This window comes from Phyllobates terribilis, unplaced genomic scaffold (assembly GCF_046119375.1).
Source record: "Phyllobates terribilis strain yellow unplaced genomic scaffold, ASM4611937v1 Scaffold_10__3_contigs__length_209671492, whole genome shotgun sequence".
NCBI lineage: Eukaryota > Metazoa > Chordata > Amphibia > Anura > Dendrobatidae > Phyllobates > Phyllobates terribilis.
In genome coordinates this window covers 147099157-147126299 of record NW_027362770.1, presented here as the reverse complement: position 1 = coordinate 147126299, position 27143 = coordinate 147099157, and the positions used below count along the sequence as shown (strand labels likewise).

General features: G+C 42.1%; 1 protein-coding gene across 2 annotated transcripts in view; it reads right to left on the bottom strand.

Annotated features, from left to right (window-relative positions):
* The window catches only part of LOC141164538 (DNA-directed RNA polymerase III subunit RPC2), a 169317-nt gene that overhangs the window by 5110 nt on the left and 137064 nt on the right, over positions 1-27143 (bottom strand). For both annotated transcript variants that reach the window (XM_073649906.1, XM_073649907.1), the window contains 4 exons: positions 24600-24758; positions 17002-17119; positions 16242-16384; positions 4005-4108 (listed from right to left, as the gene is read on the bottom strand). In XM_073649906.1, the coding sequence (XP_073506007.1) occupies positions 4005-4108; positions 16242-16384; positions 17002-17119; positions 24600-24758 (524 nt within the window). The remainder of the gene's footprint in view (positions 1-4004; positions 4109-16241; positions 16385-17001; positions 17120-24599; positions 24759-27143) is intronic.

Genomic DNA, 27143 nt, shown 5'->3' with positions numbered 1-27143 from the left:
AAAACGATAGAAGATATTTAACCAAGACCAATTACAAAGTTTTTTCATTTTTTAATTTAGACGCACTCGAGCAGTAAACAGAAATATAACCTTTACATATCCCTTATAAAAGAGAAATATAAAAAGTAATAGAGGGACAGTTGACAGATGCAGTTTAGTAGATGCACCAATTACATTTTTAATTATTTTATTTTATCATTTTATAGAAGTCTTAAAATCCTAAGGGTTAAAGATCACAGCTGTGTAATAAGCACACTAAATGACATTTCTTCAGTCTGACGGTTATCTCCTAATAATTGCGATCCAGAGACCCCCGCAATCTTATACACCGTGACAAATAACATTGCTCTGGATTACTGCTCATACTTCTTACAGGGACTTGATGTCACTCCCTGATCACAAAGTCTCCAAAGTCAACGGTACTAACAGCCGGGGGTTTATTAGTTTCACGTTAACAGGATTCTGCCCCCAATAAGCAGCCTCATGGGCTTGGAAACTACCCATTGCCTGCCAGACTCCGTAGAACATTCCTGAAAAAAATTTGGGACTTTAAAGGGGTTGTTCCATCTGTTAGTTATGGTACGGACATGTCAGAAATATCCGATAGATGCTTGGCCCTATTCGATCTTCTGTTAGAACAGTCATAAAGTTAAAAAATAATGATAAAATTCAGACAAAATGCAGTCACCAATCAGGAGAGTTTAATGAAGACACACCCACTAAATATGTTTTCATAGGGCTCCCTCTTGTGGTGGAAATATATAAAGAAAATATACAACGTCCCAATCTCTAGGTTTTGTTTTTTTTCTCAGTTGCCAGTGTCATCTGTGGTGTGTGTGAGGGGAGTCTGTGTACGGATTCATTTCAAAAGCTAGGCCAGCCCCCCCTCTCTCACAGATGCACAGACAAAGAAGGGGGCTGGCTAAGCTATTGCAATAAGTAGTCAACCAGCCATGAATAATGCATTTTCTGATGTTGGTGCATGAGCAGCTGAAAAATGCGCCAAGTTTATTGGCCTATTAGTAGAGTTGGCGCATCTTACTCCAAACTGAGATCAAAATTGGCATACCACTCACGTATTTCATATTAACTAGTTAAGGTCCAGGCCATTTCCCCCCATTTGTAACCAAGCACATTTTCGAATTTTATTGTTCATGCGGTTTTAGCGGCACTAAAAAATTCTCTCTTTTGGATATTCAAATAGTTTTTGCCTTTTTTCACAATATAGGGCTTAAGTTTTGTGATTTTTTTCTGCTAACAAGGGAAAATGCAAAGAGAAATAGGAAATGTGTGTTTTGTTTTTTTTTTTACAACATAAGACCAATAAAAAACCCTTTAAATTGCATTCCTTGTCTCATAGAAATTATTGTTATATATTGGACCTTTTTTTTTTTTTTAGCTGGGGGCAGGGATATAAGCAGTTATTCGGCTAGGCAGTGTCTTTTTTTCGAGGATATTTATACATCGGGTGAAATAAGTCTTGAACACTAAACCAATTTTCTAAGTAAATATATTTCTAAAGGTGCTATTGACAGGAAATTCTCACCAGATGTTGGTAAACTATCCAATCCACACAGGCAAAGAAATCAAATCATAGATGTAAATAAATTAAGGTGTGTGTCATAATGAGAAATGACACAGGGAAAAAGTATTGAACACACTTACTGAAATTTATTACTTTGTACAAAATCCTTTGTTGGTGATGATAGCTTTAAGACGCCTCCTGTATGGAGAAACTAGTCGCAGGTATTGCTCAGGTGTGATTTTGGCCCATTCTTCCACACAAACACTCTTCAAATCCTGAAGGTCCCGTGGGCTCTTTCTATAAACTCTGAGCTTTAGTTCCTTCCATAAATTTTCTATTGGATTCAGGTCCGGTGATCGGCTCGGCCATTCTAGCAGCTTTATTTTCTTTGAAACCAATTGAGAGTTTCCTTGGCTGTATGTTTGGGATCATTGTCTTGCTGAATTGTCCACCCTCGTTTTCATCATCCTGGTAGATGGCAGCAGATTTTTAGCAAGAATGTCTCAGTACATTCGTCCATTTATCTTTCCTGAAATCATATGAAGTTTGCCAGTGCCGTATGCTGAAAACAGCCCCACACCATGAGGTTCCCACCTCAAAACTTCACTGTTGGTATGGTGTTTTTGGGGTGATATGCAGTGACTTTTGGCTTCCAAACATGGTATGTAGTATGGCATCCAAAGAGTTCAATTTTGGTCTCATCTGACCAGACTATATTTTCCCAGTATTTCATAAGCTTGTATAAATTCTGTTGAGCAAACTTTAAACACACTTGAACATGCTTTTTGTTCAGCAATTAAGTCTTGCAAGGTGAGCGTGCATACAGGCCATGGAGCATTACTTATTGCTTTCTTTGAAACAATAATACCTTCTGATTCAAGGTCCTTCTGTAGCTCTCCATAGGTGATCCTTGTCTCCTGGACAACTCTTCTGATAATTATTTTCACTCCTGTGTTTAAAATCTTGGGTGGAGCACCTGGTCGTGGCCGGTTTATGGTGAAATGATGTTCTTTCAACTTTCAGATTATGGCCTCAACAGTTCTCACTGCAACCTTCAGAAATTCTTCTGTACCAATACCATCAGTATGTTTTCCAGCAATAAGGTTGCGAAGATCTTGAGACAGCTCACTGGTTTTACCCATCGTGAGAGGTTTCTTGTGTGGCACCTTGGTAATGAAACATCTATTTATAGGCCATCTGTTGAACCAGCTGAAATGTTTCACTGAGTGGTAGGATTGCTTTCTAATTACTGATAGATTTCAGCAGGTGTCATGAATTTCAATGGCTTATTGCACCTCTCGCCATGTGTTCAATAATTGATACCCTGTGTCATTTCTCATTATTACACATAACTCAATTTATGGACATCTATGATTTGATTTCTTTGCCTATGTGGATTGGATGGGTTGTTACCAATAGCGGGTGAGAATTTCATGTCAACAGCGCCTTTATAAATATATTTATTTAGAAAACTGGTGACATGTTCAATACTTATTTCACCAGCTTCATGTTTCTTGCTTTATTGATTTTCATTAAATTTACAAACCGTGTCCCCCACGAAGTCTTTAAAGACCGCTGGGGAGCATTCTAATGTAGTAAAATACCGCATTTTTAAAAAATGTTCCCAGAGGCTAAGGTATTAGTTGTGACTATCCTGTTTACTCCAGTGTTTTTCGTGTAGACCAGAAGTAACTTCTCAATGTAAGCCTGTGAGACTTAGAACGAGGCTCTCAAAGACTTATATTCGGAGCTAAATTAACAGTTTGTCAGTGATTTCCCAAAAGTCTGACCTGCGGTCACAAAATGGCGGAGAAAGACCGGAGCAGCACAAGAAACAATAGAAGACGGTGAAGATTATTTTACGCCACACACGGAATATGTATTACTGATACCCAAGTTGTGGTGAAATTTAAAAAAAACGCTGGAATGGAACTTTCATACATTCTGTTGATTACCGATTTCCCCTGTAACTGGAGCTGGTATATTAGACCCAGTAAATGGAAAATTCAGCCACCTGCCTTTCTTTTTAGGACCCAGCAGCTCCTGTTTTCTTCCCATACTCAGCCATCACATGATACCTGGGTCCGGAGGAGGAAGCACTGTCAGTGGTTACAAATCTGTATACACCAGCGCTCGTTCAGCATTGAGGGCAGACATGGTAATAAACCTTGTTTGGCTTTTGTTTGGGGGGTTGTATCAAACAACAAGCTCATTGCCCCCACAGCTTCATAATGTCTTGCAAGCTACTTACTCTACCTTGACATTTTAGAATGTCAGTGCAAAGTAAAGTATGGACTGTTCAGACATTTATAGTCTATGGGAGGGTCAAACGCAGTTAAAAAAAAAAAATCTGAATTACCTGAAGAAACAGCAGCACAATTCACATGTACACCAATTTGTTCAAACTAATTTCTGCACCATTATATAAAACTCCAAGGAAAAAAAAATCCATAAGAAATATCAATACGGTAACACTTACGGTCATACGAGATGGGAAGCCATGAGGATTCATGATAATATCAGGGCAGATACCCGTTTCGCAAAATGGCATATCTTCCTGCTGAACTATTAATCCACATACACCTGCAGAAAAAAAATATTAAAAAAATGAAAACATACATGTTACAATAAGCCCCTTTATACCACCACTAGGCCTGATCTTTTAAACACCTATGCCTGCAATGGTGACAAGAGGGCATCCTCTATGTCTAGCAGAAGAAAAGCTTTAATCATCACAGTTGAAGATTCTTTACTGTGCAAGCAGAGAGGCAAAGGATGCTTTGCTGTACGAGTAGTGAGATTTCCTGCCACATGATATTGTAATGGTTGATTCATTAAAAAAGTTGAGGGAGGGCCTGGATGATAAAACATTACAGGTTATGGGTACTAAATTCTGTGATGGTCGTTGATCAAGAGAACTAGTGTGATTGTCGTATGTGGAGACGGAAAGGAATTTTCCCCCTAATATGGGGCAATTGACATTTGCCTCATGGAGTGTTTGCCTTCCTATGGACCAACATGGTAGGGTATAGGGTGAACTCGATCGACTTTTGTCTTGTTTTAACTTTAAAACTATGAAACTATGGTCATCGAAGTTTGATTGTAGAACTAGAACCTTAAAAGGTGTTGTCCACTACTTGTAAAACCCTTTCTCAATCAATATGTTTACCCCAAGTAAAATAGCAGCTATGCTCCTCTCCGATGCCAGTGGTGTTGGAACTGGCTTCGGCTTCCTCTGAATGTCAGTTATGTCCGAAGGAGGGGAGAGTGAAGCAGCCACTTATTGGCTGCAGGGATCTCATGACAATGTCACGGAAGCCTCGGGAGATCCAATGCCGACACTGCTGGAACAGCTATTATTTTACATACAGATTGAGAAGGGGTGGTCCGAATAGTGGACAACCCCTTAAAAGGGTACAGATGGATGAAGCCATGATATAGACACTAAATTGTGGGTCATTTTACATGTTTAAGCGCACAGATAAATCTCTCTATTTAGAGCTTTTTGAGTATATTTCAAAGTTGCACAAAAACCTCTGCCCCATAAAATGATTCCAACGATTTTACCAATACAGTGCAAGAGTATAATAGATATGGCAAACACCTGTAACATTTTAGGACCCTCTTATACTTCGTTAACAACCATCCTATGCTTTGATGATTTTTGACATTATTTTATTTTCTTAAGGTGTTTTTTATAATTTATGGAAAATAAAATTCTACAGTATTTAGAAACATTGAAGAATGCTAGTGTGGCACCCCAGGGGTCTGGTTTCCACAGTAATGTAATGTTATGTCTGAGAGCAGGTGGGAGGTCCTTTGGTCAGGGATCCTGTGCATGCCACACCTCCTGCCCAGTCTTGGGAGGGGAAGAACTTCCCCTATATAAACCCGGGGCTGAAGCAGGGTTAGCAGTCAAGGAGAGTAGAGACAAGAAACAGCAGAAGCAATACTACTACGAGTCAGGGGCTGGCAGCTGCAGAGCTCGCCCTGACTGAGAAGCTTTCTTACCGGACCCGGCGTCCGAGGCTGTGGGGACTAACTCTTACCCAGCAGCAGAAGCCGACCGGCAGGGGATTTCAGGTCCTCAGGCCCAGAAACCCGAAGGCACGGTCATACGCGTGGGACCATCACCGCCATCGTGGAGCGGAAGCCATTAGAAGGCCCCGAGTCACCGGCCATACGGGTGAGCACCACACGGTACACTCAGGGACGTGGGCTACTTATATCCGCTTCTAGCAAGGTAGCCAGAAGAGTACAGTCAGTTTGGGAGGCCTACAACTCCGCCTGGCCAGGGGAGATCCCATCTGCTCAAGGACTGAGCAGGCCCCGTTCACTAGCAAGTACTCCGGGAGGGTCTATCGTTGTTACCAGTAAAGACCCTGAATTACACCGCACCGTCTCTGAGTGGTTCCTGCTACCCCTATCATCCACATCTGCTGCCCTGAGGCCATACCCCTCCCGTTGGGGGTTATACCATCTACGCTGCACCATCCATCCACCGGCCTCAGCGGACTGTCCTGCAGCGGCAGCTCCATAGCTGCATTCAACGGGTGGCGTAGTCGTCCTGCATCTACCGCTGTTACATCGCCGCTCAGTTTGACTCCCTGGGCACGGACCGGGTCACCGCCACGGGACTACAACCCTCAAGAGATCCGGCTCCGGGTAAGCTCCCGCGTGCGCAACGCAGCGCGACACAGGCCCAGGGGCGCGTCACTAGATATGGGAGGAAGAAAACCTCACAAGATAGATATCCATGTTATTGACATAGGAATCTGGTTGGAACCCGAACTAAAAATGCCCTGATGATCACGGTTGCATCCTAATTACCCAAACTAAACCCTTAAGGTGTAACAACGAAAAAAAAGAACCTAAAAATAAAACAAAATAGCACGATATCTAAGAAAGACGAGGCTGAAAATTGAAGTTTCTATTAAGCCGTACTTCACAATGCGAACCAAAACCTAAGCTGAAGGTACCATGGAATACGCCAACCCCTGAGAACCCCTTTTATGTGCCAGAGCGGTTCCCATAGCAGACAGTCGCTGTGCTGTTTGTTTTGTGTGAAAGTGAGTGATAAAAGGACCATGAAATCGACACAGAAAAGCAAAACAGCAGAAAGAAGTGGGGACTCTCCATCATAGCGGCTCCTACCCTCTGCTGACTCCTGAACAATGGGATCTACACATCCATCCGCAGATCTAACACAGCTGTGCATTTCATTACATCAAGAGGCCGAGTGACACAAGTAAATAATTCACTTATTCTGCTCCGCTGACTGTGCGGCAACACCAGTCATAGCTGACCGCGTTTAATACCGGAGGACACAAAAGGCCGAATGAGCTTAGAATAAGTTATAGTTTGAAGGTAATGAATACTTACAGGGCTAATATTAAAATTAAGAGCTATTAATGCCCGGTACGAGCGGCCATCAAATAGAAAATCTGAGTGAATCTCTAAAATGTTGTATTTTTATTAAATTTTTTAAATTGCAAAACTATTAAACAGTAGACATTGGTCCTTAAAAAGAAATATATATATATCTATCTCGAGAGAGAGATATTCTGTATGTATGTATATATCTATCTATCTATCTATATATATATATATATATACACACACACACACACACATATATATTAGTATGGATATTGATTATATATAATAAACACAGACACATACCTATACATTTTTTTAAATAAAATTATATACCAAGACAGCAAAATGTGCATCTGGCCTAGCGCTTGGACGATTTACACCACTCACATTGGTAATATTGCTATTTTTTTGTGTTATATAATTAAATCTGTGTATTACATCCAATATGTTATTTTACTTCTATTTACATTAGTTTGAACACAATATAAAAAAACCAACAACCTTAAATCATGTTTTCAGGATACACCAGAAATGGACCAAGGATAATTTTTTTTTAAATTTGCTATCAATATTAATAATTGATATTTATTTATAACTCGCTTTAAATTGTAAAATATTATAACGTATATTTCTTTTTAATTAAAGGGTAATAATATAATTCGATATAAGCTATTATTCACCAATATATTTCATTAACCTGCCACAAAAACAGCTAAAGAGACACCATGTAGTATAAAATAAGTGGAGAAAACAAACCACAAACACTTTTTTTCCGCTTCCTAGTTAAACAGAGAAGTGAACTGATCTTCGGCTTCTACTTAAAACTTATGAAGGAGACAATACATCTGCAGCGCAGCGTTCCCAGAAGCCCGTGAGAGGCGCGGAGTAATACATTTGCATAGCGTTAAGAACACAAAAGAGCTGATTAATTGAAATCCTCACAATGCTCCGGCCCTGTTATAAAGCAACCGCAGGAACTTGACAAAACACACATACTGCACAAATAAAAAATAATGCTATGCTTAGTGGAGAACTGTAATTTTATTCTGTGCCATAAATGGGGAGGGAGAGAAAGTCAGCAGCGCTCGCTGAACAATGTGCTGGGAGGTCGGGGGGTCACTCATTGAGCGCGAGGAAGGAAGGAGAGGGGGGATCTAAATATTTGCTTACCTCCAAATGAGCATTTAATACGGAATTCATAGATGGGACGGGGGACACGGACGAAGACCCTAGAGGATGAAAAGGAGCCTCATTCGCGGCTACTCCTTGCCAATTAGTTGGTCATTTTAAATGGGAATGTACTTACAGGAGGGACGACTTCTTTATGAGGGAACTCGCCCAACACTGTGCGCTTTCATCGCTATTGTGCAAGAGGCAGACACTTGTCCGGGGGGGAAGAACACAAGCGCCATTGTTTATCCCCCTTGTATTTCCTCACAAACTACTTTTATATCATCCTTTTATTGTGATTGCAAAATGAGCTGGCAACCTGAAGCACTTCAGCTGATGCAAAACTACAAATCCCAGCATGCCCTGACAGCCACAGGTGGCTCATCCCTGCATTATAATGACTAGCAGCTGATTAGAAACAATAATAGTGATCAACCTGCGGCACTACAGCTGTTACTCACCCCTGCATTATTATGACCAGCATAGACTCAATAAAGTAGGGGTGAGCAACCTGCGCCACTACAGCTGTTACTCAACCCTGCATTATCATGACCAGCATAGACTCAATAAAGTAGGGGTGAGCAACCTGCGGCACTACAGCTGTTACTCACCCCTGAATTATAATGACCAGCATAGACTCAAAGTAGGGGTGAGCAACCTGCGCCACTACAGCTGGTGTGAACAACCACAGTTTCTCATCAGCTTTAAGAGCTCCTGTCACTTTCAAGAAAAATTGAGTCACATACCTTGTAAAAATCCCTGATCTCCCCTGATTCTGCAGCTTTTTTCCATTTTGCGCTGTCGCTCCATTGCAGATATATTCACACTTGTTTCTCCACTAGAGCAGTATGTGAAATCTCAGCTTTCAGTCCAACTGGGCGTTTCTTCCGAGTCTTTTCTGGGGGCGTGTGCTTTCACCTCCCAGTCTGACAGGGAGGGTCGAAAGCACTTGCCCCCAAACAAAACTCCCAGTTGGACTGAAAGCTGAGATTTCACATAGTGAGCTTCAGAAGAAACAAATGTGAATATCTCTGCAATGGTGTGACACAGCACAAAACGGATGAAAGCGACAGAATGAGGGGAGCTCAGGGATTCTTACAAGGTTTTTAACTAATTCTTTTTGCTCAAGTGACAGGTCCTCTTTTAAATGCCACAGGTTGCTTACTCCTATATTATAGCTAACAAGCTGCTGATCTAGATAATACAGAGATCAACTTCTCACTGTCAGGGCATGCTGAGAGTTGTAGTTTCACAACAACTGTAGTGCTGCAGGTTGCTCACTCCTGCATTACCTATCTAACCATTTGCTGGTTGCTCTAAATCAGGGTTGAGCAACCTGCGGTACTACAGCTGTTGTAGAGCAAACACCCAGCAGGTGGGCTCACCCCTGCATTACACTGACCAGTGGTGGGTTTTATACAAGATAGCATTGCTGGGACTTTTAGTCCAAAGACAGATGAGGCACTTGTGTATTGTTCAAGTGTGATTTACATATTTAAAGGAATATTCCAGTTTTCTGAGACTAACGTTATAACGTTAAAAATGTATCTTTATTGCTCAGTTTATTTAGCTTCTGTAGTAATTTGGTTTTCAAGATCCCCTTGCACAATATTTTCAGTGTTCACTTGCTTACAATATGAAACGTTAGCCAACTTTCTAAATTATCTTCATTAAAAACTTTCTATCATTTTACTTTTGCAGAGTATTCAAGTTCTTTATCTAGCTGAGTGCTCTGGAAAAATGTTACTAATCAGTCTAGAGATCCTGTTCCTGGTTCTGACGGCTCTTTTTGCTTTTCCGCCCCTTCTCTCAGTGTTAAGAGATTAGTGTCGAACCCAAATTTGAAATGCCGAACAAATTCGGGTTCCTGTTTGGGATTCCAGCTTGTTCGCGCAAAAAAATAGGCTCCGCCCACGAACATCCCTGATTTGCCAGATAACTCTGTCAAACAAATTAGCTCAACACTATTAGAGATAACAACAGGGAGTGAAGGGGGAGTCTATAGAGATCTGAATAGTATGGAAAGGAGGAAAGTACCTCAAGAAGGCCAAAAGAAAAGATGCTAAATAGAAGGTAACATGAAGAGGGAATTGCAGGATAGAAGCTGTGATGAGCGCAAGTGCTCGCTACTCAAGTTTGCATCGGGTGCTCGGGTACGCACAGAGGTTAGCAGGTGCTCGAGCGACATATTCGAATCCCCGCGCAGCATGTTTTGCGGACATTAGAAAGCCAAAAAACACGTGATGACTGCCCGTGTATGTCAAGCAATCCCCGCATATTTTTTTGGCTAATAAACGTGAAACATGCGGGGTGGGGACTCGAACATGTCACTCAAGCTCCAGCAAACCTCGGTGCATACCCGATGAAAACTGGAGTAGCGAGCACTTCCGCTCATCACTAGTTGACCTGTTGCTCATCATCAGTTGACACATCCAGCCTACATTACTGGGAAAGACACTCCTACAAAATAAAAGTCAGAAACTGCACAATGCATAGCAGGCGCCCGAAAGTGAATCAAAAAACAAAGATTGTAGATTGAAACTTGCAATGGTATTAACTAAAGACAGCTACTAACATAAGTGAAAATATTTTTTTCAATTTCAAAGGTGCCCATAGTTTTTAACACCTTCACCACACTAAACCACCAGGGAATGAAAAATGAACCCCTCACTAATGTAGTTACTGGGGATTTTAGCAATAACCACTTTCATGTCATAGGCCACCAGGGACAATTTCATTATATCCAGCACTTCTCTAGACCACCAGGGAAGTTGGTATTCATGTATTTAGCACTCTAGACTTCAGGTATATTCATGTATTTAGCACTCTAGACTTCAGGGATATTCGATAAAGTATTTGCATGAAGTCACTCTACTCTTTTTTTTTTCCGTTGGTATTTTTGGGTGAAATGGTGACAACCTTACACATACCATGTCCAGAAAGGAAAACACAGGTAGTATGTAATAACTCTTCCAATTCTGGTTCAAGGGGTCATCCACTACTTAAATATGGATGGCCTATCCTTAGGATGGGTTATCAATGTCAGATCCTTGGGGGTCCGACACCTGCCACCCCCACCAATCAGCCACTTGCAGTTTGGAACAGCATAACTCTGTACACTGCCTAGTGGCTGCTCTCAGGTACTGCAGCTCAGCTTCTATTTAAGTAAATGGAACAAGAGACCAGTGGGTGGGCCTGGTGTTGGAGCCCCTCAGATCTAAAAATTGATGACTTATCCTAAAGGTACAGTCAGATGGCCGTATTAATTGGACAGAGATCAGACCGCAATGCATGAACTGGCCATGGATTTCGCGACCCGAGCAGGACCGCTGCATAGAAATATATGATGTCAAGCTCGGGTTGGTAGAGTCACCGACCGCTCAGAGCATTCTGGTCTGATCTCAGTCCGATTTATATAGTCGTCTGGCTGCACCCAAAGCATAGGCCATGTACATCAAAGTAGTGGACAGCCCCATTACTGTATACCAGCCCCATAGGCCTCATTTATTAAGCATTTTAAAAATATAACTAGGTAAGGTCTGTTTCACTGCACATTTTTATTAATTTCTAACAGCTACACATTTTAATTTGTGAAAAATAACAAAATATTCTGCTGTAACACTGATGAATTTTTAAGCAAGTACAGTCATGGCCGAAAGTGTTGGCACCCTTGAGATTGTTCCAGAAAATGAAGGATTTCTCCCAGAAAATTATTGCAATTACACATATTTTGTTACAGGCATGTTTATTTCCTTTGTGTGTATTGGAACAATACAAAAAAACAGAGGGAAAAAAAGGCAAATTGGACATACTTTCACGCAAAACCCCAAAAATAGGCCAGACAAAATTGTTGCCACACAACTTTGTTTCAACCATGTGCTGCTAATTCAAACTCACATGTGGCAAGTAACAGGTGTGAGCAATATGAAAATCACACCTGAAACCAGATACAAGAGGGGAGAAGTTGACTCAATTTTTGCATTGTGTGTCTGTGCGTGCCACACTAAGCATGGAGAACAGAAAGAGGAGAAGAGAACTGTCTGAGGACTTGAGAACAAAAATTGTTGAACAATATCAGCAATCTCAGGGTTACAAGTCCACCTCCAGAGATCTTGATGTTCCTTTGTCCATGGTGCGCAACATAATCAAGAAGTTTACAACCCATGGCACTGTAGCTAATCTCCCCGGACGTGGACGGCAAAGAAAAATTGATGAAAGGTTGCAATGCAGGATTGTCCGGATGGTGGATAAGCAGCCCCAATCAAGTTCCAAAGAAATTCAAGCTGTCCTGCAGGCTCAGGATGCATCAGTGTCAGTGTGAACTATCCGTCAGTATCGGAATAAAATTAAACAATATGGCAGGAGACCCAAAAGGACCCCACTGCTGACAGAGACATAAAAAAATCTAGCCTCCAGTTTGCCAAAATGTATATGAATAAGCCAAAATCCTTCTGGGAAAGGTGTATTGTGGACAGATAAGACCAAGATAGAGCTTTATTGGTAAAGCACATTATTCTACTGTTTACCGAAAACGAAATGAGGCCTACAAAGAAAAAAACACAGTACCTACAGTCAAATATGATAGAGGTTCAAAGATGTTTGGGGTTGTTTTGCTGCCTGTTGCACTGGGTGCCTTGACTGTGTGCAAGGCATCATGAGATCTGAAGATTACCACAGTATTTTGGGTTGCAATGTAGTGCTCAGTGTCAGAAAGCTGGGTTTGCACCCCACGTCATGGGTTTTCCAGCAGGACAATGACCCCAAACATACTTAAAGAAGCCCCAAGAAATAGATGGAAACAAAGCGCTGGAGAGTTCTGAAGTGACAGCAATGAGTCCGGATCTAAATCCCATTGATCACCTGTGGAGAGATCTTAAAATTGTTGTTGAGAGAAGGCGCCTTCACATATGAGAGACCTGGAGCAGTTTGCAAAAGAAGAGTCGATGTAAGAAGCTGATAGTTATAGGAAGCGATTGATTGCAGTTATTTATTCCAAAGGGTGTGCAACCAAATATTAAGTTGAGGGTGTCAACAATTTTGTCCGGCCCAATTTTGGGGTTGTGTGTGAAATTATGCCCAATTTGCCTTTTTCTCAGTTTTTTTGTGTTATTCTGATAAACACAAAAAAAATAAACATGTGTATAACAAAACATCTGAAATTGTAATCATTTTCTGGGAGAAACACTTCATTTTCTGGAGCAATTTCAAGGGTGCCAACACTTTTGGCCATGACTGTATATGTGTTTTTTTTTTAACTTATGTTGCATCCAATTTTTTCTTCTTAAGGATTAAAAACAAAACAAAACAAAACAAAACAAAACAAGCCATGATATAAAAAACAAAGATGAAAAAAAAAAACAATGAATGGAGACAATTTGACATTTGATAAATAAGGCTTATGGGTGTTGTATATCTTAATAGAGTTTTTTTTTTTCTTACTTAGGTCCATGTGTTTGAGGGGAAAAAAAAAAAATCAGCTCAGAGATGAGAAAAGAGTTCCAAACCATTAGAAGGAGCTCACTGATAGATTCTCAGTTAACTCATTCTGCAGCCAGCAAAAGAAAGTGCACAGAGGCTATAGAAGGAAAGAAGTGCAAAATTTTACACATTAAAAAGAAAAAAAAAGTCCTCAAAGTTTACCAAACCTTTTTAAAGGGGACATACATCAAAATCCCTTGAACACGACTCCAGCAATACTATATTTACTTTGCTGTTCTATGTTGGATTTGTAAACCTGATCGTTACAAATCCAATCTACATTGTGAATACATTTTACTACAAAGCAGAAGAGATAGAAGGAGAATTAAAACACAATGGAGCACAAAGTATCAGCTTTAAGCAGGCGAGGCTTACAACAAAGTATTACTGCAAGGAGAAAAGGGATAAAGGGGGGCGCTGATGCATTCAAATCAACACCTCGACGGTCTGACAAAAAGGAGAAATCTTCGCACTTGGAAAACCCAACAAGGAATCTGTTTCTTCAACACTAAAGATTTCTTTCCTTTATATTTTCTCTAACTCGTAGAAGCCCGGAGAAGGGTAAAAAAAAATATATAGAAAAGGGCTGGTTCTCTGATGTTAAGAAATCAATATATGATCGGTCTTTAAGAGCATTTCTCAGTCTGTCATGTGAAAACGGATTAGCACCTCCAACAAAAACTGCGAGGAGCCCACTGTCAATCAGCACGACGTCGACAGTCACGCCCCAGCGACAGAGTAGCTCTGTTCACATGGAGCAGCTGAATTTCTGGCAGGAGCAGTTGGTGACCACTCTGTACCACCGCCGAGTAGAATGGGCAGGTAGTTAGCTAGTACCTGCCTGTTAGTTTTTAGGCCCATATTAAAATGTAAATAAAAAAAAATAGTCCTGGATAAACCTTTTAACACAGTATGCTCATTGCCTATAAGAGTAGGAGGTTGGGGTGCAGAGATATTTGGACCTTTGCTCTTGGGGTCCAAATATTTGTCTGCCATATAAAAGATGACACGACCATGAGCTGCAGATGATGGTTGGAGGGTCCCAGCACAGATTCCTGCTTTGAACTCTAGGAAAATCGAGCTAAACCTATATTATAAATATATAACACGTCACCAAATTTCTAAGTAAAACTATTTCTAAAGGTGCTATTGACATGAAATTCTCACCAGATCTCGGTAACAACCCATCCAATCCACGCAGGCAAAGAAATCAACACATAGATGTCCATAAAATGTTATGTGTAATAATGAGAAATTACACAGGGAAGAAGTATTGAACACGCTTACTGAAATTTATTGAATATTTTGTACAAAAGTGATGACAGCTTCAAGACGCCTCCTGTATGGAGAAACTAGTCGCATGCATTGCTCAGGTGTGATTTTGGCCCATTCTTCCACACAAACCCTCTTCACATCCTGAAGGTCTCGTGGGCTCCTTCTATGAACTCTGAGCTTTAGTTCCTTCCATAAATTTTCTATTGGATTGAGGTCCAGTGATCGGCTCGGCCATTCTAGCAGCTTTATTTTCTCTCTCTGAAACCAGTTGAGAGTTTCCTTGGCTGTGTATTTGGGATCATTGTCTTGTGGAAATGTCCACCCTCATTTCATCTTCAACATCCTGGTAGATGGCAGCAGATTTTTATCAAGAATGTCTCAGTACATTTGTCCATTCATCCTTCCTTCAATCATATGAAGTTTGCCAGTGCCGTATGCTGAAAAACAGCCCCACACCATACTGTTGGTATGGTGTTTTTGGGGTGATATGCAGTGCCTTTTTGACCTCTAAACATGGTATATTATGGCATCCCAAGAGTTCAGTTTTAGTCTCATCTGACCAGACTATATTCTCCCAGTATTTCACAGGGTTCACTAAATGTTGTTGAGCAAACTTTAAACGCGCTTGAACATGCTTTTTATTCAGGACTGGAGTCTTGCGCAGTGTCCGTGCATACAGGCCATGGAGGTTGAGTGCATTACTTTTTTATTAAACAATTGTACCTACTTATTCCAGGTCTTTCTGTAGCTCTCCACAGGTGGTCCTTGGCTCTTGGACAACACTTCTGATAATTCTTCACTCCTTTGTCTGAAATCTTGAGGGGAGCACCTGGTCATGGCCGGTTTATGGTAAAATTATGTTCTTTCCACTTCCGGATTATGGCCCAACAGTGCTCACTGGAACCTTCAGTAGTTTAGAAATTCTTCTGTAACCAATGCAATCAGTATGTTTTGCAACAATAAGGTTGCGAAGGTCTTGAGACAGCTCCCTGGTTTTACCCATCCTGAGAGGTTTCTTGTGTGGCATCTTTTTATAGGCCATCAGTTGAACCAGCTGATATTATTGTTCACCAACTGACAGGATTGCTTTGTAATTACTGATACGTTTCAGCTAATGTCATGACTTTCCATGGCTTATTGCACCTCTCTTTCTTCATGTGTTCAATACTTTTTCCCTGCATCATTTCTCATTATTACACATAAATTAAGTAATGAACATCTATGGTTTGATTTCTCTGCCTGTGTGGATTGGATGGGTTGTTACCGACATCTGGTGAGAATTTCATGTCAATAGCACCTTTTAGAAATAGATTTGCCGTATTCAATACTTATTTCACCCGCTGTAGCTGCGCTCACCCAGCGAGCCCCCCATAGTGACAGATAAGGATCGTGAAGCGAATATAAAGTACTGCACCTTTCTGTCCGTGCCGGCTGCTGAATTTATCACCAATTTCGGGCCTCCGTGTTTGTCTCAGTAGGATTTTAATGAGAAACGCTTCTTCTGCATTGGAGGAAATCATGACTTTTTCGATATAAGACTCAGTGGAGCCTTTGTAGCTACAAAGGAAATATAAAAAGTTTAGAAGGTCTTATATCTCGGATATCTTTTCAGTTCATGATCTTGCCACCAGAAGACACAATTGAGCTCCTATAATATCCTGAGAATATAGAGAGCTACTGAAATGGAGATACATAAAAGTGGATCTTGGGGAAAGTACGGCTTCTCCATGAGGTCTTCAAAAGAGACTTACTTGGGACCGCACCATTCCTCAGGACCACTGTCCAATCTCCAGCCAGTCTTATTTGTCTGGCACGGGATGTCGCGTGACCGCTGCAGTCGATCAGCAGACACTAAAAGGCTGCAGCAGTGATCTCCGATTGAACAGGAAGAAGCAGTCTTCAAGCTCTCTCCTGCATCACCACTACCACTGATTGGCTGCAGTGGTCTTGTGATAGTGGAGGAGATGGATGAATACAGAGGAGACCAGCGAGGAACACGGTGGGGTGAGTATTCATTTTATTTTACAAGTGGGCCCATTGTAGTCTAACAGGCAGGTTATAATGGGGAATAATCAACCAGAGGACATAGTAAGATAAAGTCATACTATATAAAACTTAATAATGTTGTAACTTCAGCTCAGAAAAAAACACTTGAATTCCCCGTATTCACTTACGTCACAGGCACATCTTTAAACTGCGGTTGCTGAGGCACACTACTGCCCTCTAGAGAGGTTTGGGTGACGGTCGGCATGGACTTGTTGACCAGCACTTGCTTGTTTTCCACTTTTTCCCCTAGTGAAAAAAATTTCAGGGGAAAAAAAAAAATGACCCTTCAGTTCAGATGCAGCGGTTCAAATAAAAAGACCCCGAATGCTACATACTATGGGGTAAGCTCCAGAATAATACTGCCGCCACGGACTAGACTTACACCCGATCACAGGCACAATTTTCTTGAAATGAAAACATTTAGCTCATTTTATAAATAGGGGAAAAAAATTAAATTCAATCAAAATAAGTAAATAATTCTCAGAAGTCCCAATTTAGAGGATACAGCAAAGACCTGGATGATCTGCGCGGAGGCGTCTTATGTGAATGTAATGAACACCGTTATTTGCTTCTCAGGGTAAATGAAGAATTTTAACGTGTTTGATCTTTAGCTAAAATTTGACGATTGTTAAAGTAACAGAATTTTTTTTTTTCACTTAACAGAACCTACGTAGGCAGTGGCGTAACAAGAGTCCGATGGACCCTAGTGCAAGATATCTACTTGGACCTGCCCCCCCCATGTTGGTCAGATGTATCTGCCCTCATAGTGTCCTAAGTCCTATAAGGACATACAAGTTCCACCTTCTACTCCATTATATAGTAATGTCACCCTTATTGGGCTCCTTCCTGGTATATAGGTCCCCATCCTGGTGTATATATACAGGTGCTTCTCACAAAATGAAATTAACTTTTTGATGATATTCTATTTCAGTTCTTCAATACAAAACGTGAAACTCCTATATTATATAGAGTCATTATAGACAGCGTGATCTATTTCACGTGTTTATTTCTGGTAATGTTGATGATTATGGCTTACAGCCAATGAAAACACAAAAGTCATTATCTCAGTAAATTAGAATACTTTATAACAACAGCTTGAAAAATTATCTTAACATCCGAAATGTTATGGCCTACTGAAATGTATGATCAGTAAATGCCCTCAATACTTGGTCGGGGCTCCTTTTGCATCAATTACTGCATCAATGCGGCAATGTGGCATGGAGGTGATCAGCCTGTGGCCCTGCTGAGGTGTTATGGAGCCCAGGTTGCTTTGATAGCCGCCTTCAGCTCGTCTGCATTGTTGGGTCTGGGGTCTCTCATCTTCCTCCTGACAATACCCCATAGATTCTCTATAATAGATTCTCTATGGGGTTAAGGTCAGACGAGTTTGCTGCCAATCAAGCACAGTGATACTGTTGTTTTTACACCAGGTATTGGTACTTCTGGCAGTGTGGACAGGGGCCAAGTCCTCCTGGAGAATGACATTTCCATCTCCAAAAAGATTGTGGGCAGAGGGAAGCATGAAGTGCTGTAAAATGTCCTGGTAGACGGCTGCGCTGACTTTGGTCTTGATAAAACACAGTGGACCTACACCAGCAGATGACATGGCCCCCAAACCATCACTGATTGTGGAGACTTCACACTAGACCTCAAGCAGCTTGGATTGTGGCCGCTCCACTCTTCCTCCAGACTCTGGGACCTTGATTTCCAAATGAAATGCAAAATTTACTTTCATCTGAAAACACCTTGGACCACTGAGAACAGTCCAGGTCTTTTTCTCCTTGGCCCAGGTAAGACGCTTCTGGCGTTGTCTATTGGTCATGAGTGGCTTGACACAAGGAATGTGACACTTGCAGCCCATGTCCTGGATACGTCTTGTGTGAGGTGGCTCTTGAAGCAATGACTCCAGCAGCAGTCCACTCCTTGTGAATCTCCCTCAAATTTTTGAATGGCCTTTTCTTAACAATCTTTTCAAGGCTGCGGTTATCCCGGTTGCTTGTGCACCTTTTTCTACCACACTTTTTCCTTCCACTCAACTTTCCATTAATATGATGGGATACAGCACTCTGTGAGCAGCCAGCTTCTTTAGCAATGACCTTTTGGGCTTACCGTCCTTCTGTCAAGTCAGCAGTCTTCCCCATGATTGTGGAGCCTACTGAAACAGACTAAGGGACCTTTTTAAATGCTCAGGAAGCCTTTGGAGGTGTTTTTCGTTAATTATTCTAATTTACTGAGATAATGACTGTCGTGTTTTCATTGGCTGTAAGCCATAATCATCAACATTAACAGAAATAAACACTTGAAATAGATCACGCTGTTTGTAATGACTCGATATAATATAGGAGTTTCACTTTTTGTATTGAAGAACTGAAATAAATTAACTTTTTGATGATATTCTAATTTAGTGAGAAGCACCTGTATATCCCCCATCCTGGTGTATATATACAGTGGGTACAGAAAGTATTCAGACCCCTTTAAATTTTTCACTCTTTGTTTCATTGCAGCCATTTGGTAAATTCTAAAAGGTTCATTTTTTTCTCATTTAAGTCCACTCTGCACCCCATCTTGACTGAAAAAAAACCCCAGAAATGTAGAAATATTTGCAAATTTATTAAAGAAAAACTGAAATATTACATGGTCATAAGTATTCAGACCCTTCGCTCAGTATTGAGTAGAAGCACCCTTTTGAGCTAGTACAGCCATGAGTCTTCTTGGGAATGATGCAACAAGTTTTTCACACCTGGATTTGGGGATCCTCTGCCATTCTTCCTTACAGATCCTCTCCAGTTCTGTCAGGTTGGATGGTGAACGTTGGTGGACAGCCATTTTCAGGTCTCTCCAGAGATGCTCAATTGGGTTTAGTTCAGGGCTCTCGCTGGGCCAGTCAAGAATGGTCACAGAGTTGTTCGGAAGCCACTCCTTTGTTATTTTAGCTGTGTGCTTAGGGTCATTGTCTTGTTGGAAGGTGAACCTTCGGCCAAGTCTGAGGTCCAGAACATTCTGGAAGAGGTTTTCATCCAGGATATCTCTGTACTTGGCCGCATTCATGTTTCCTTCAATTGCAACCAGTCGTCCTGTCCCTGCAGCTGAAAAACATCCCCATAGCATGATGCTGACACCACCATGTTTCACTGTTGGGATTGTATTGGGCAGGTGATGAGCAGTGCCTGGTTTTCTCCACACATACCGCTTAGAATTATCACCAAAAAGTTCTATCTCCATCTCATCAGACCAGAGAATCTTCTTTCTCATAGTCTGGGAGTCCTTCATGAGTTTTTGAGCAAACTATGCGGGCTTACATATGTCTTGCACTGAGGAGAGGCTTCCGTCGGGCCACTCTGCCATGAAGGCCCAACTGGTGGAGGGCTGCAGTGATAGTTGACTTTGTGGAACTTTCTCCCATCTCCCTACTGCATCTCTGGAGCTCAGCCACAGTGATCTTTGGTTTCTTCTTTACCTCTCTCACAAAGGCTCTTCTCCCACGAATGCTCAGTTTGGCTGGACGGCCACGTCTAGGAAGACTTCTGGTGGTCCCAAACTTCTTCCATTTAAGGATTATGGAGGCCACTGTGCTCTTAGGAACCTTAAGTAATGCAGAAATTCTTTTGTAATCTTGGCCAGATCTGTGCCTTGCCACAATTCTGTCTCTGAGCTTCTTAGGCAGTTTCTTTGAGCTCATGATTCTCATTAGGTCTGACATGCACTGTGAGCTGTGAGGTCTTATATAGACAGGTTTGTGCTTTTCCAAATCAAGTCCTATCAGTTTAATTAAACACAGCTGGACTCCAATGAAGGAGGAGAACCATCTCAAGGAGGATCACAAGGAAATGGACAGCATGTGACTTAAATATGAGTGTCTGAGCAAAGGGTCTGAATACTTAGGACCATGTGATATTACAGTTTTTCTTTTTTAATAAATTTGCAAAAATTTCTACATTTGTTTTTTTCAGTGCAGAGTGTACGTTAATGAGAAAAAAAAACTTTATAGAATTTACCAAATGGCTGCAATAAAGCAAACAGTGAAAAATTTAAAGGGGTCTGAATACTTTCCGTACCCACTATATATTCCCCATCCTGGTGTATATATATATATATATATCCCCCATTCTGGTATATACAAGTGCTTCTCACTAAATTAGAATATCATCAAAAAGTGAAACTCATATTATATAGAGTCATTACAAACAGAGGGATCTATTTCAAGCCTTTATTACTGTTAATGTTGATGATTATGGCTTACAGCCAATGAAAACACAAGAGTCATTATTTCAGTAAATTAGAATTAACAAAAAACACCTGCAAAGGCTTCCTACGAGTTTAAAAAGGTCCCTTAGTCTGTTTCAGTAGGCACATCATAGTGGAAGACTTGGTTTCAGTACCCACAATCATGGGGAAGACTGCTGACTTGACAGATGTCCAGAAGGAAGTCATTGACACACTCCACAAGGAGGGTAAGCCACTAAAGGTCATTGCTAGAGAAGCTGGCTGTTCACAGAGTGCTGTATCCAAGCATATTAATGGAAAGTTGAGTGGAAGGAAAAAGTGTGGTAAAAAAAGGTGCACAAGCAACCAGGATAACCGCAGCCTGGAAAGGATTGTTAAGAAAAGGCCATTCAAAAATTTGAGGGAGATTCACAAGGAGTGAACTGCTGCTGGAGTCACTGCTTCAAGAGCCACCACACACAGACGTATCCAGGACATGGGATACAAGTGTCACATTCCTTGTGTCAAGCCACTCATGACCAATAGACAACGCCAGAAGCGTCTTACCTGGGCCAAGGAGAAAAAGACCTGGACTGTTGCTCAGTGGTCCAAGGTGTTTTCAGATGAAAGTAAATTGTGCATTTTATTTGGAAATCAAGGTCCCAGAGTCTTGAGGAAGAGTGGAGAGGCCACAATCCAAGCTGCTGGAGGTCTAGTGTGAAGTCTCCACAATCAATGATAGTTTGGGGGGCCATGTCATCTGCTGGTGTAGGTCCACTGTGTTTTATCACGACCAAAGTCAGCGCAGCCGTCTACCAGGAAATTTTATAGCACTTCATGCTTCCCTCTGCCGACAAGCTTTATGGAGATGGAAATGTCATTCTCCAGCAGGACTTGGCCCCTGTCCACACTGCCAGAAGTACCAATACCTGGTGTAAAAACAACAGTATCACTGTGCTTGATTGGCAGCAAACTTGCCTGACCTTAACCCCATAGAGAATCTATTATAGAGAATCTATGGGGTATTGTCAAGAGAAAGATGAGACACCAGACCCAACAATGCAGACGAGCTGAAGGCTGCTATTAAAGCAACCTGGGCTCCATAACCCCTCAGCAGGGCCACAGGCTGATCGCCTCCATGCCACGCCACATTGATGCAGTAATTGATGCCAAAGGAGCCCCGACCAAGCATTGAGGGCATTTACTGAACATACATTTCAGTAGGCCATAACATTTCGGATTTTAAAATCATTTTTCAAGCTGTTGTTATAAAGTATTCTAATTTACTGAGATAATGACTTTTGTGTTTTCATTGGCTGTAAGCCATAATCATCAACATTAACAGAAATAAACACGTGAAATAGTCATTACACACAGAGTGATCTATCTAATATATGAGTTTCACGTTTTGTATTGAAGAACTGAAATAAATTAACTTTTTGATGATATTCTAATTTAGTGAGAAGCACTTGTATATATCCTCCATCCTGGTATATATATCCTCATATTCCCCGTTCTGCCAATATTCTTCAATGCATAGAAAAAAAAATGAAATGATTCTACACACCTTCCCTCTGCGCGGCGTCCTCTTCTAAAGCCGACAGCTGACTGTCAGCATGCAAGCGATGGGAGCGCATGATGTCACTGCCCTGCTCCCCCAGTCACATGCACGCCGACGTCAGCAGCTGGCCTCTGATTGGCCGGCAGCATGTACTGCAGCGCACAGACCTAGCAGGTCAGCTAATACAGTTCAGCTGAATGCGCATTCGAGGATGCACATCCATGCAACCGGCATGGATTTATATAGTGTGACCAAGTTAATAAAAGAATAAAAATGGTAAAAAACAAAACAAAAAACAAACCATTATACTCACCTTCCGATGTCCCCCGGTCTCCTCTGTGGAGCGTTCTGGCTCTCTGGTGGCTCGCGATGGTGTAAAAGGACCTTCCATGACGTCATTTAGTCATGTGACAGGTCACACGACTGCTGACGTCAGTGGTCGCGTGACCTGTCACATGACTAAATGACATCATGGAAGGTACTTTTTTACACCATCGCAAGCCACCAGGGACACCGGACGCACCGGAGAGGAGACCGGGGGACATTGGAAGGTGAGTATAATGTATATTTTTTATGTTAAATTCTTTTTTTTACATGTACGATGGTACCCGGGTCTGGATGAGAGTCTCCTTCTCCAGCCCCGGGTACCATCCGCACATTGAATCGCTTAATATCCGCATGTGCACAAGTAGTGTTGCGGATATTAAGCGATTCAATGCAAGTGAATGGCGGCAATTACACTGCGTGTCCGCAAAATTAATGGACATGCTGCGTATTTTTCTGCAATGATAATCCGCAGCGGAAATTTCTGCAGCATGTGCACAGCACATGCGGATTATCATTGGGGACCATGGGGCACGTATTGCCAAGCATTTTTAAGTGTTTTCGCTGAGGAAATTGCGCGGCAAATACACTTGAAAAAAGCATAGCCGGCACGCAGCCTTAAACTTAAATTTTTTTTTAACTTTATTTTAGTCCCATTAGGGGACTTAAAGGGGCATTCCCATCTCTAAGATCTTATCCCAATATATAGTAGGTGTAATATTAGCAAATACCTCCAATTACAAATGCAGTATAGTTCTTCTGATTCGACATGTCTCTTTCCTCATGTATAACCATTGCAGGACCTTAGGTATCCAGGGTTATGACCACTTATATGGTGACAGTTAGCCAGTTGCTAGTGGTCAACCATTGATACCTAACGTCCTGCCATGCCTGCACATTAGGAAAGAGACATAGTGAATCAGAAAAATTATATTACATTTCTGTTTGGAGGTATTTGCTAATATGATTACACCTACTACATATTGGGATAGGATCTTGGAGATGGGAATACTCCTTTAAACCTTCAATCATGTCGCAGCAGGAGTCAATGGGAGCTGATGTGTGAGCACACTGGCAATCGGTCCATTTAAATGCTGTCGTTGGTAACTGCAGAATCTACATGGTTAACAGCAGCTATCTGCGCTTGCTCCAACCACCGCAGTTACAGGCAGATGTTGGCTACGTAACACAGCCAGGAAATGCCGCCTATAACGTGGGCTCTGCTCCTGAGCCAGTGTCTTCTAGCCCTCAGGGCCGAAAACCTACATCAAAAGGTTCTTGAAGGGTTAAGAAATTTGGTGGATCTCTGGGCTGTCCATGCTCCAAAACATGATATTTAAGGTAGCTTTGAGCTGCCGTGGATTTTAGCTACAAAAGTACTGGCATACGCAAGACTGTCCTTTAGCAACCAAGACAGTCTTACCATTAGACAGTTTTGATCAGTGAGACCCAGTGTCTCCAATTATTGACAGCAGAGTTCTTGAAAGTGGCAAGGAATGGAAACAACGTATACATGACAACTATGGAATTTTTCATTATAGGATGATCAGGCTTTATTGTCGCAAAAATGGAAAATCCCTTGAAGAGCTTAATATAGACAGCATTAAGATGATGCATATATGGTATCACCGTACTGACCGGGTGAACAGATGCCATCAGCATCTAAGATTTCATGTCTCCAGATTGGCTTGCGTGTGGTGGCGTCCAGCATGGGTCCCATCACCTTGTCGAATGTCTGGTTGCTGTAGCGTTTCAGCGTGCACTTGGCGTTTTTGTAAACGAGACAACGTCCAAAGCCTGAGATGAAAGCAGCAACAGGTTAACCCAAGGGTTCACATAATTAAGAGAGTCCTAATACTGTGTGTGGAGGCCGTGTAACCGATTACCCCCAAATACATTAGCACGCACTGGCTAAATCTCATTTGAAACCCCGCTCCCCTCAACAAGGCCGTAATTAATGGAAATGACCCACTTCCATTAATTATAGTAGATAACACCGGTGGTGTTCTCAATGATTGTACAGGAGGAGGAAGTGAGCTGTGACATCTCCTATTGTGAATGGTGGATCCCGTGTTATCTACTGTATATAGAGGTGTTATCAGTTATTGTACCGGAGGAGGAGGCGAGATGTGACATCAATTGTACATGGTGGATTCTGCGTTCTCTGCTGTATATAGATGATATGATAACTGCAACTTAGCCACGACTGTCGCTGTGGAGCCAAAAAGACACCCAAGAACCATAACTAGTACATCCCTCTATCAGCAGTGATGCCGCATGTAACTTCCGCACTGGTCACCATTGGAAGGTCTTGATTAAATTCTCATTAATAGCCTGCATGTGCCGGTTAGAGACCCTCAGAGATGACATGCACACAACACCAAGCTTCAGTACCCCCTAACAAAAGAATGGCACCTCTAATTAACATCACTCGCTGGACGGACGCCTCGTGCCATTCTTTCATAAGGCAAAGCTTGGAGTCCCAGAACCTAAATAAAAGGACTTTTTATCCCTCCCCGCACTCTTCTGCTTAATGGTGCGCTCAGTAATGGGCATCGGGGCGCTCAGGGTTTGCAATCCAGGCTTAATATTAGGCCACTTCTGCAGAGGGAGCGCGCTACCGAATGACGACCGTGAAAGTGGCACAAACTTTTTTTTTTCTTATAGATTCCATTTTACAGAAAAAAAAATGGAATTCCTATTTAGTTCCACTTGTACCGACATGGGCGCAAAAGAAGCAAAAGCAGACGTTAATGTCAGAGATAAATGTCTGGGAATCATTTCATAGGAGCCTAGCAACCGCTGCTGGCCATCTTGTCTATTAGCGGGATGAAAAGACTGGCGTGTGCGGCGTGCATGGAAGGAAAGGTGATCCAAGTCCTTCTGACTGCAGAGACTCATTTATTTCTCGCTAATGACCACCCCCCTTAAATCTCAGTCCAATTAGCCCGAGAGAAAAGAAAGAAAAGGACGGAATTTGGTTTGCAAACAGAAGGTGGGAATGAATAGACGCAGGCAGCGGGGATCACACGAATGCTCATCATATATGTACAGAAGAGTAGGAAGAGCGGGGTAAGCCGAATGTAGGCATCCAAAAGAGGGGAGGGGAGCACGTGTGCAACAAGGAAACAAAAGCTGACCAGCAAGACGTCCGTGCAAGTCATTCTGATCTCCTCAACAGAGCGTGACAGCTTCATATATGTCTGAGGCTGTCACACCCTCCGGTCAGGAGAACGGCGGCCGGTCCGTGCACTGTGGTCTGTGCTTGGACCGATTAGCACGGACATCCGAATGAGCCCTAAGGCTGAGTTCACATGTTCAGTAATCGTTAGAAACGGATCCAGCAGCAATAAATTGTGCAGATGCAACTTTTCTGTCCAAATCAAAGACTGGGAGCTTGGGCGGCCATTTTCCTGTAGATCACGACTTCAGAAAGATGGCCAGCGCCACCGGAAAGCAGCACACGCCGCTGTGCCTCACCACCAGACAGACACCGGCACCGCAGCATCTCACTTCTTCTGCTGCTTCCGCCGGGTTCCTGAGGGAGGGAACGGAGGGCCCTGCGATCCTGCTCCACCACCACCGCAACTCCCCGCTGCTGGAGCACCCGCCTTCTCGCACCCAGGGTCCTCAGCATTCCTCCACTTCTGCCGACTTCCTTAAGGACCCTGCCTCCTGTGGGGCTCCATCGCCCCCCAGGTAAGATACCGTACCTATTCAGACTATAAGACGGACCCTCATGTTATAAAAAAAAAAAATTTTTTCTACTTTCCATCCCAAAATTTGGGGTGCGTCTTACGGTCCGGTGAGTCTTACAGTCCGAAAAATACGGTACGTAAAATAAAAAGGAAAATGAAAGAATTACTAAACCTGATGTTGCAGGAATGTCATCTTTATGGAAGGAAGAGCTCCAATTAGGAAAATGTAACACTCTCACAGAGAACTATGTCTTCCAGAAATTAACAATGACAAACACCCAAACTCTGATTTTTATTAGCTCATGGTTAAGCCCTCATACCTTCCCTTGGTGAGCTCATGTGGGATTGGTTGCGGGATGTGCTAGGTCTGTTAAAATTTTATCAGATCCCTAACTCTCAGGATATCCTCACCCCTGAAGGTCCCAGGCGGGAGATAATGTCACCATGATGCGATTTTACCTGTCTATAAAGATGAAACATGACA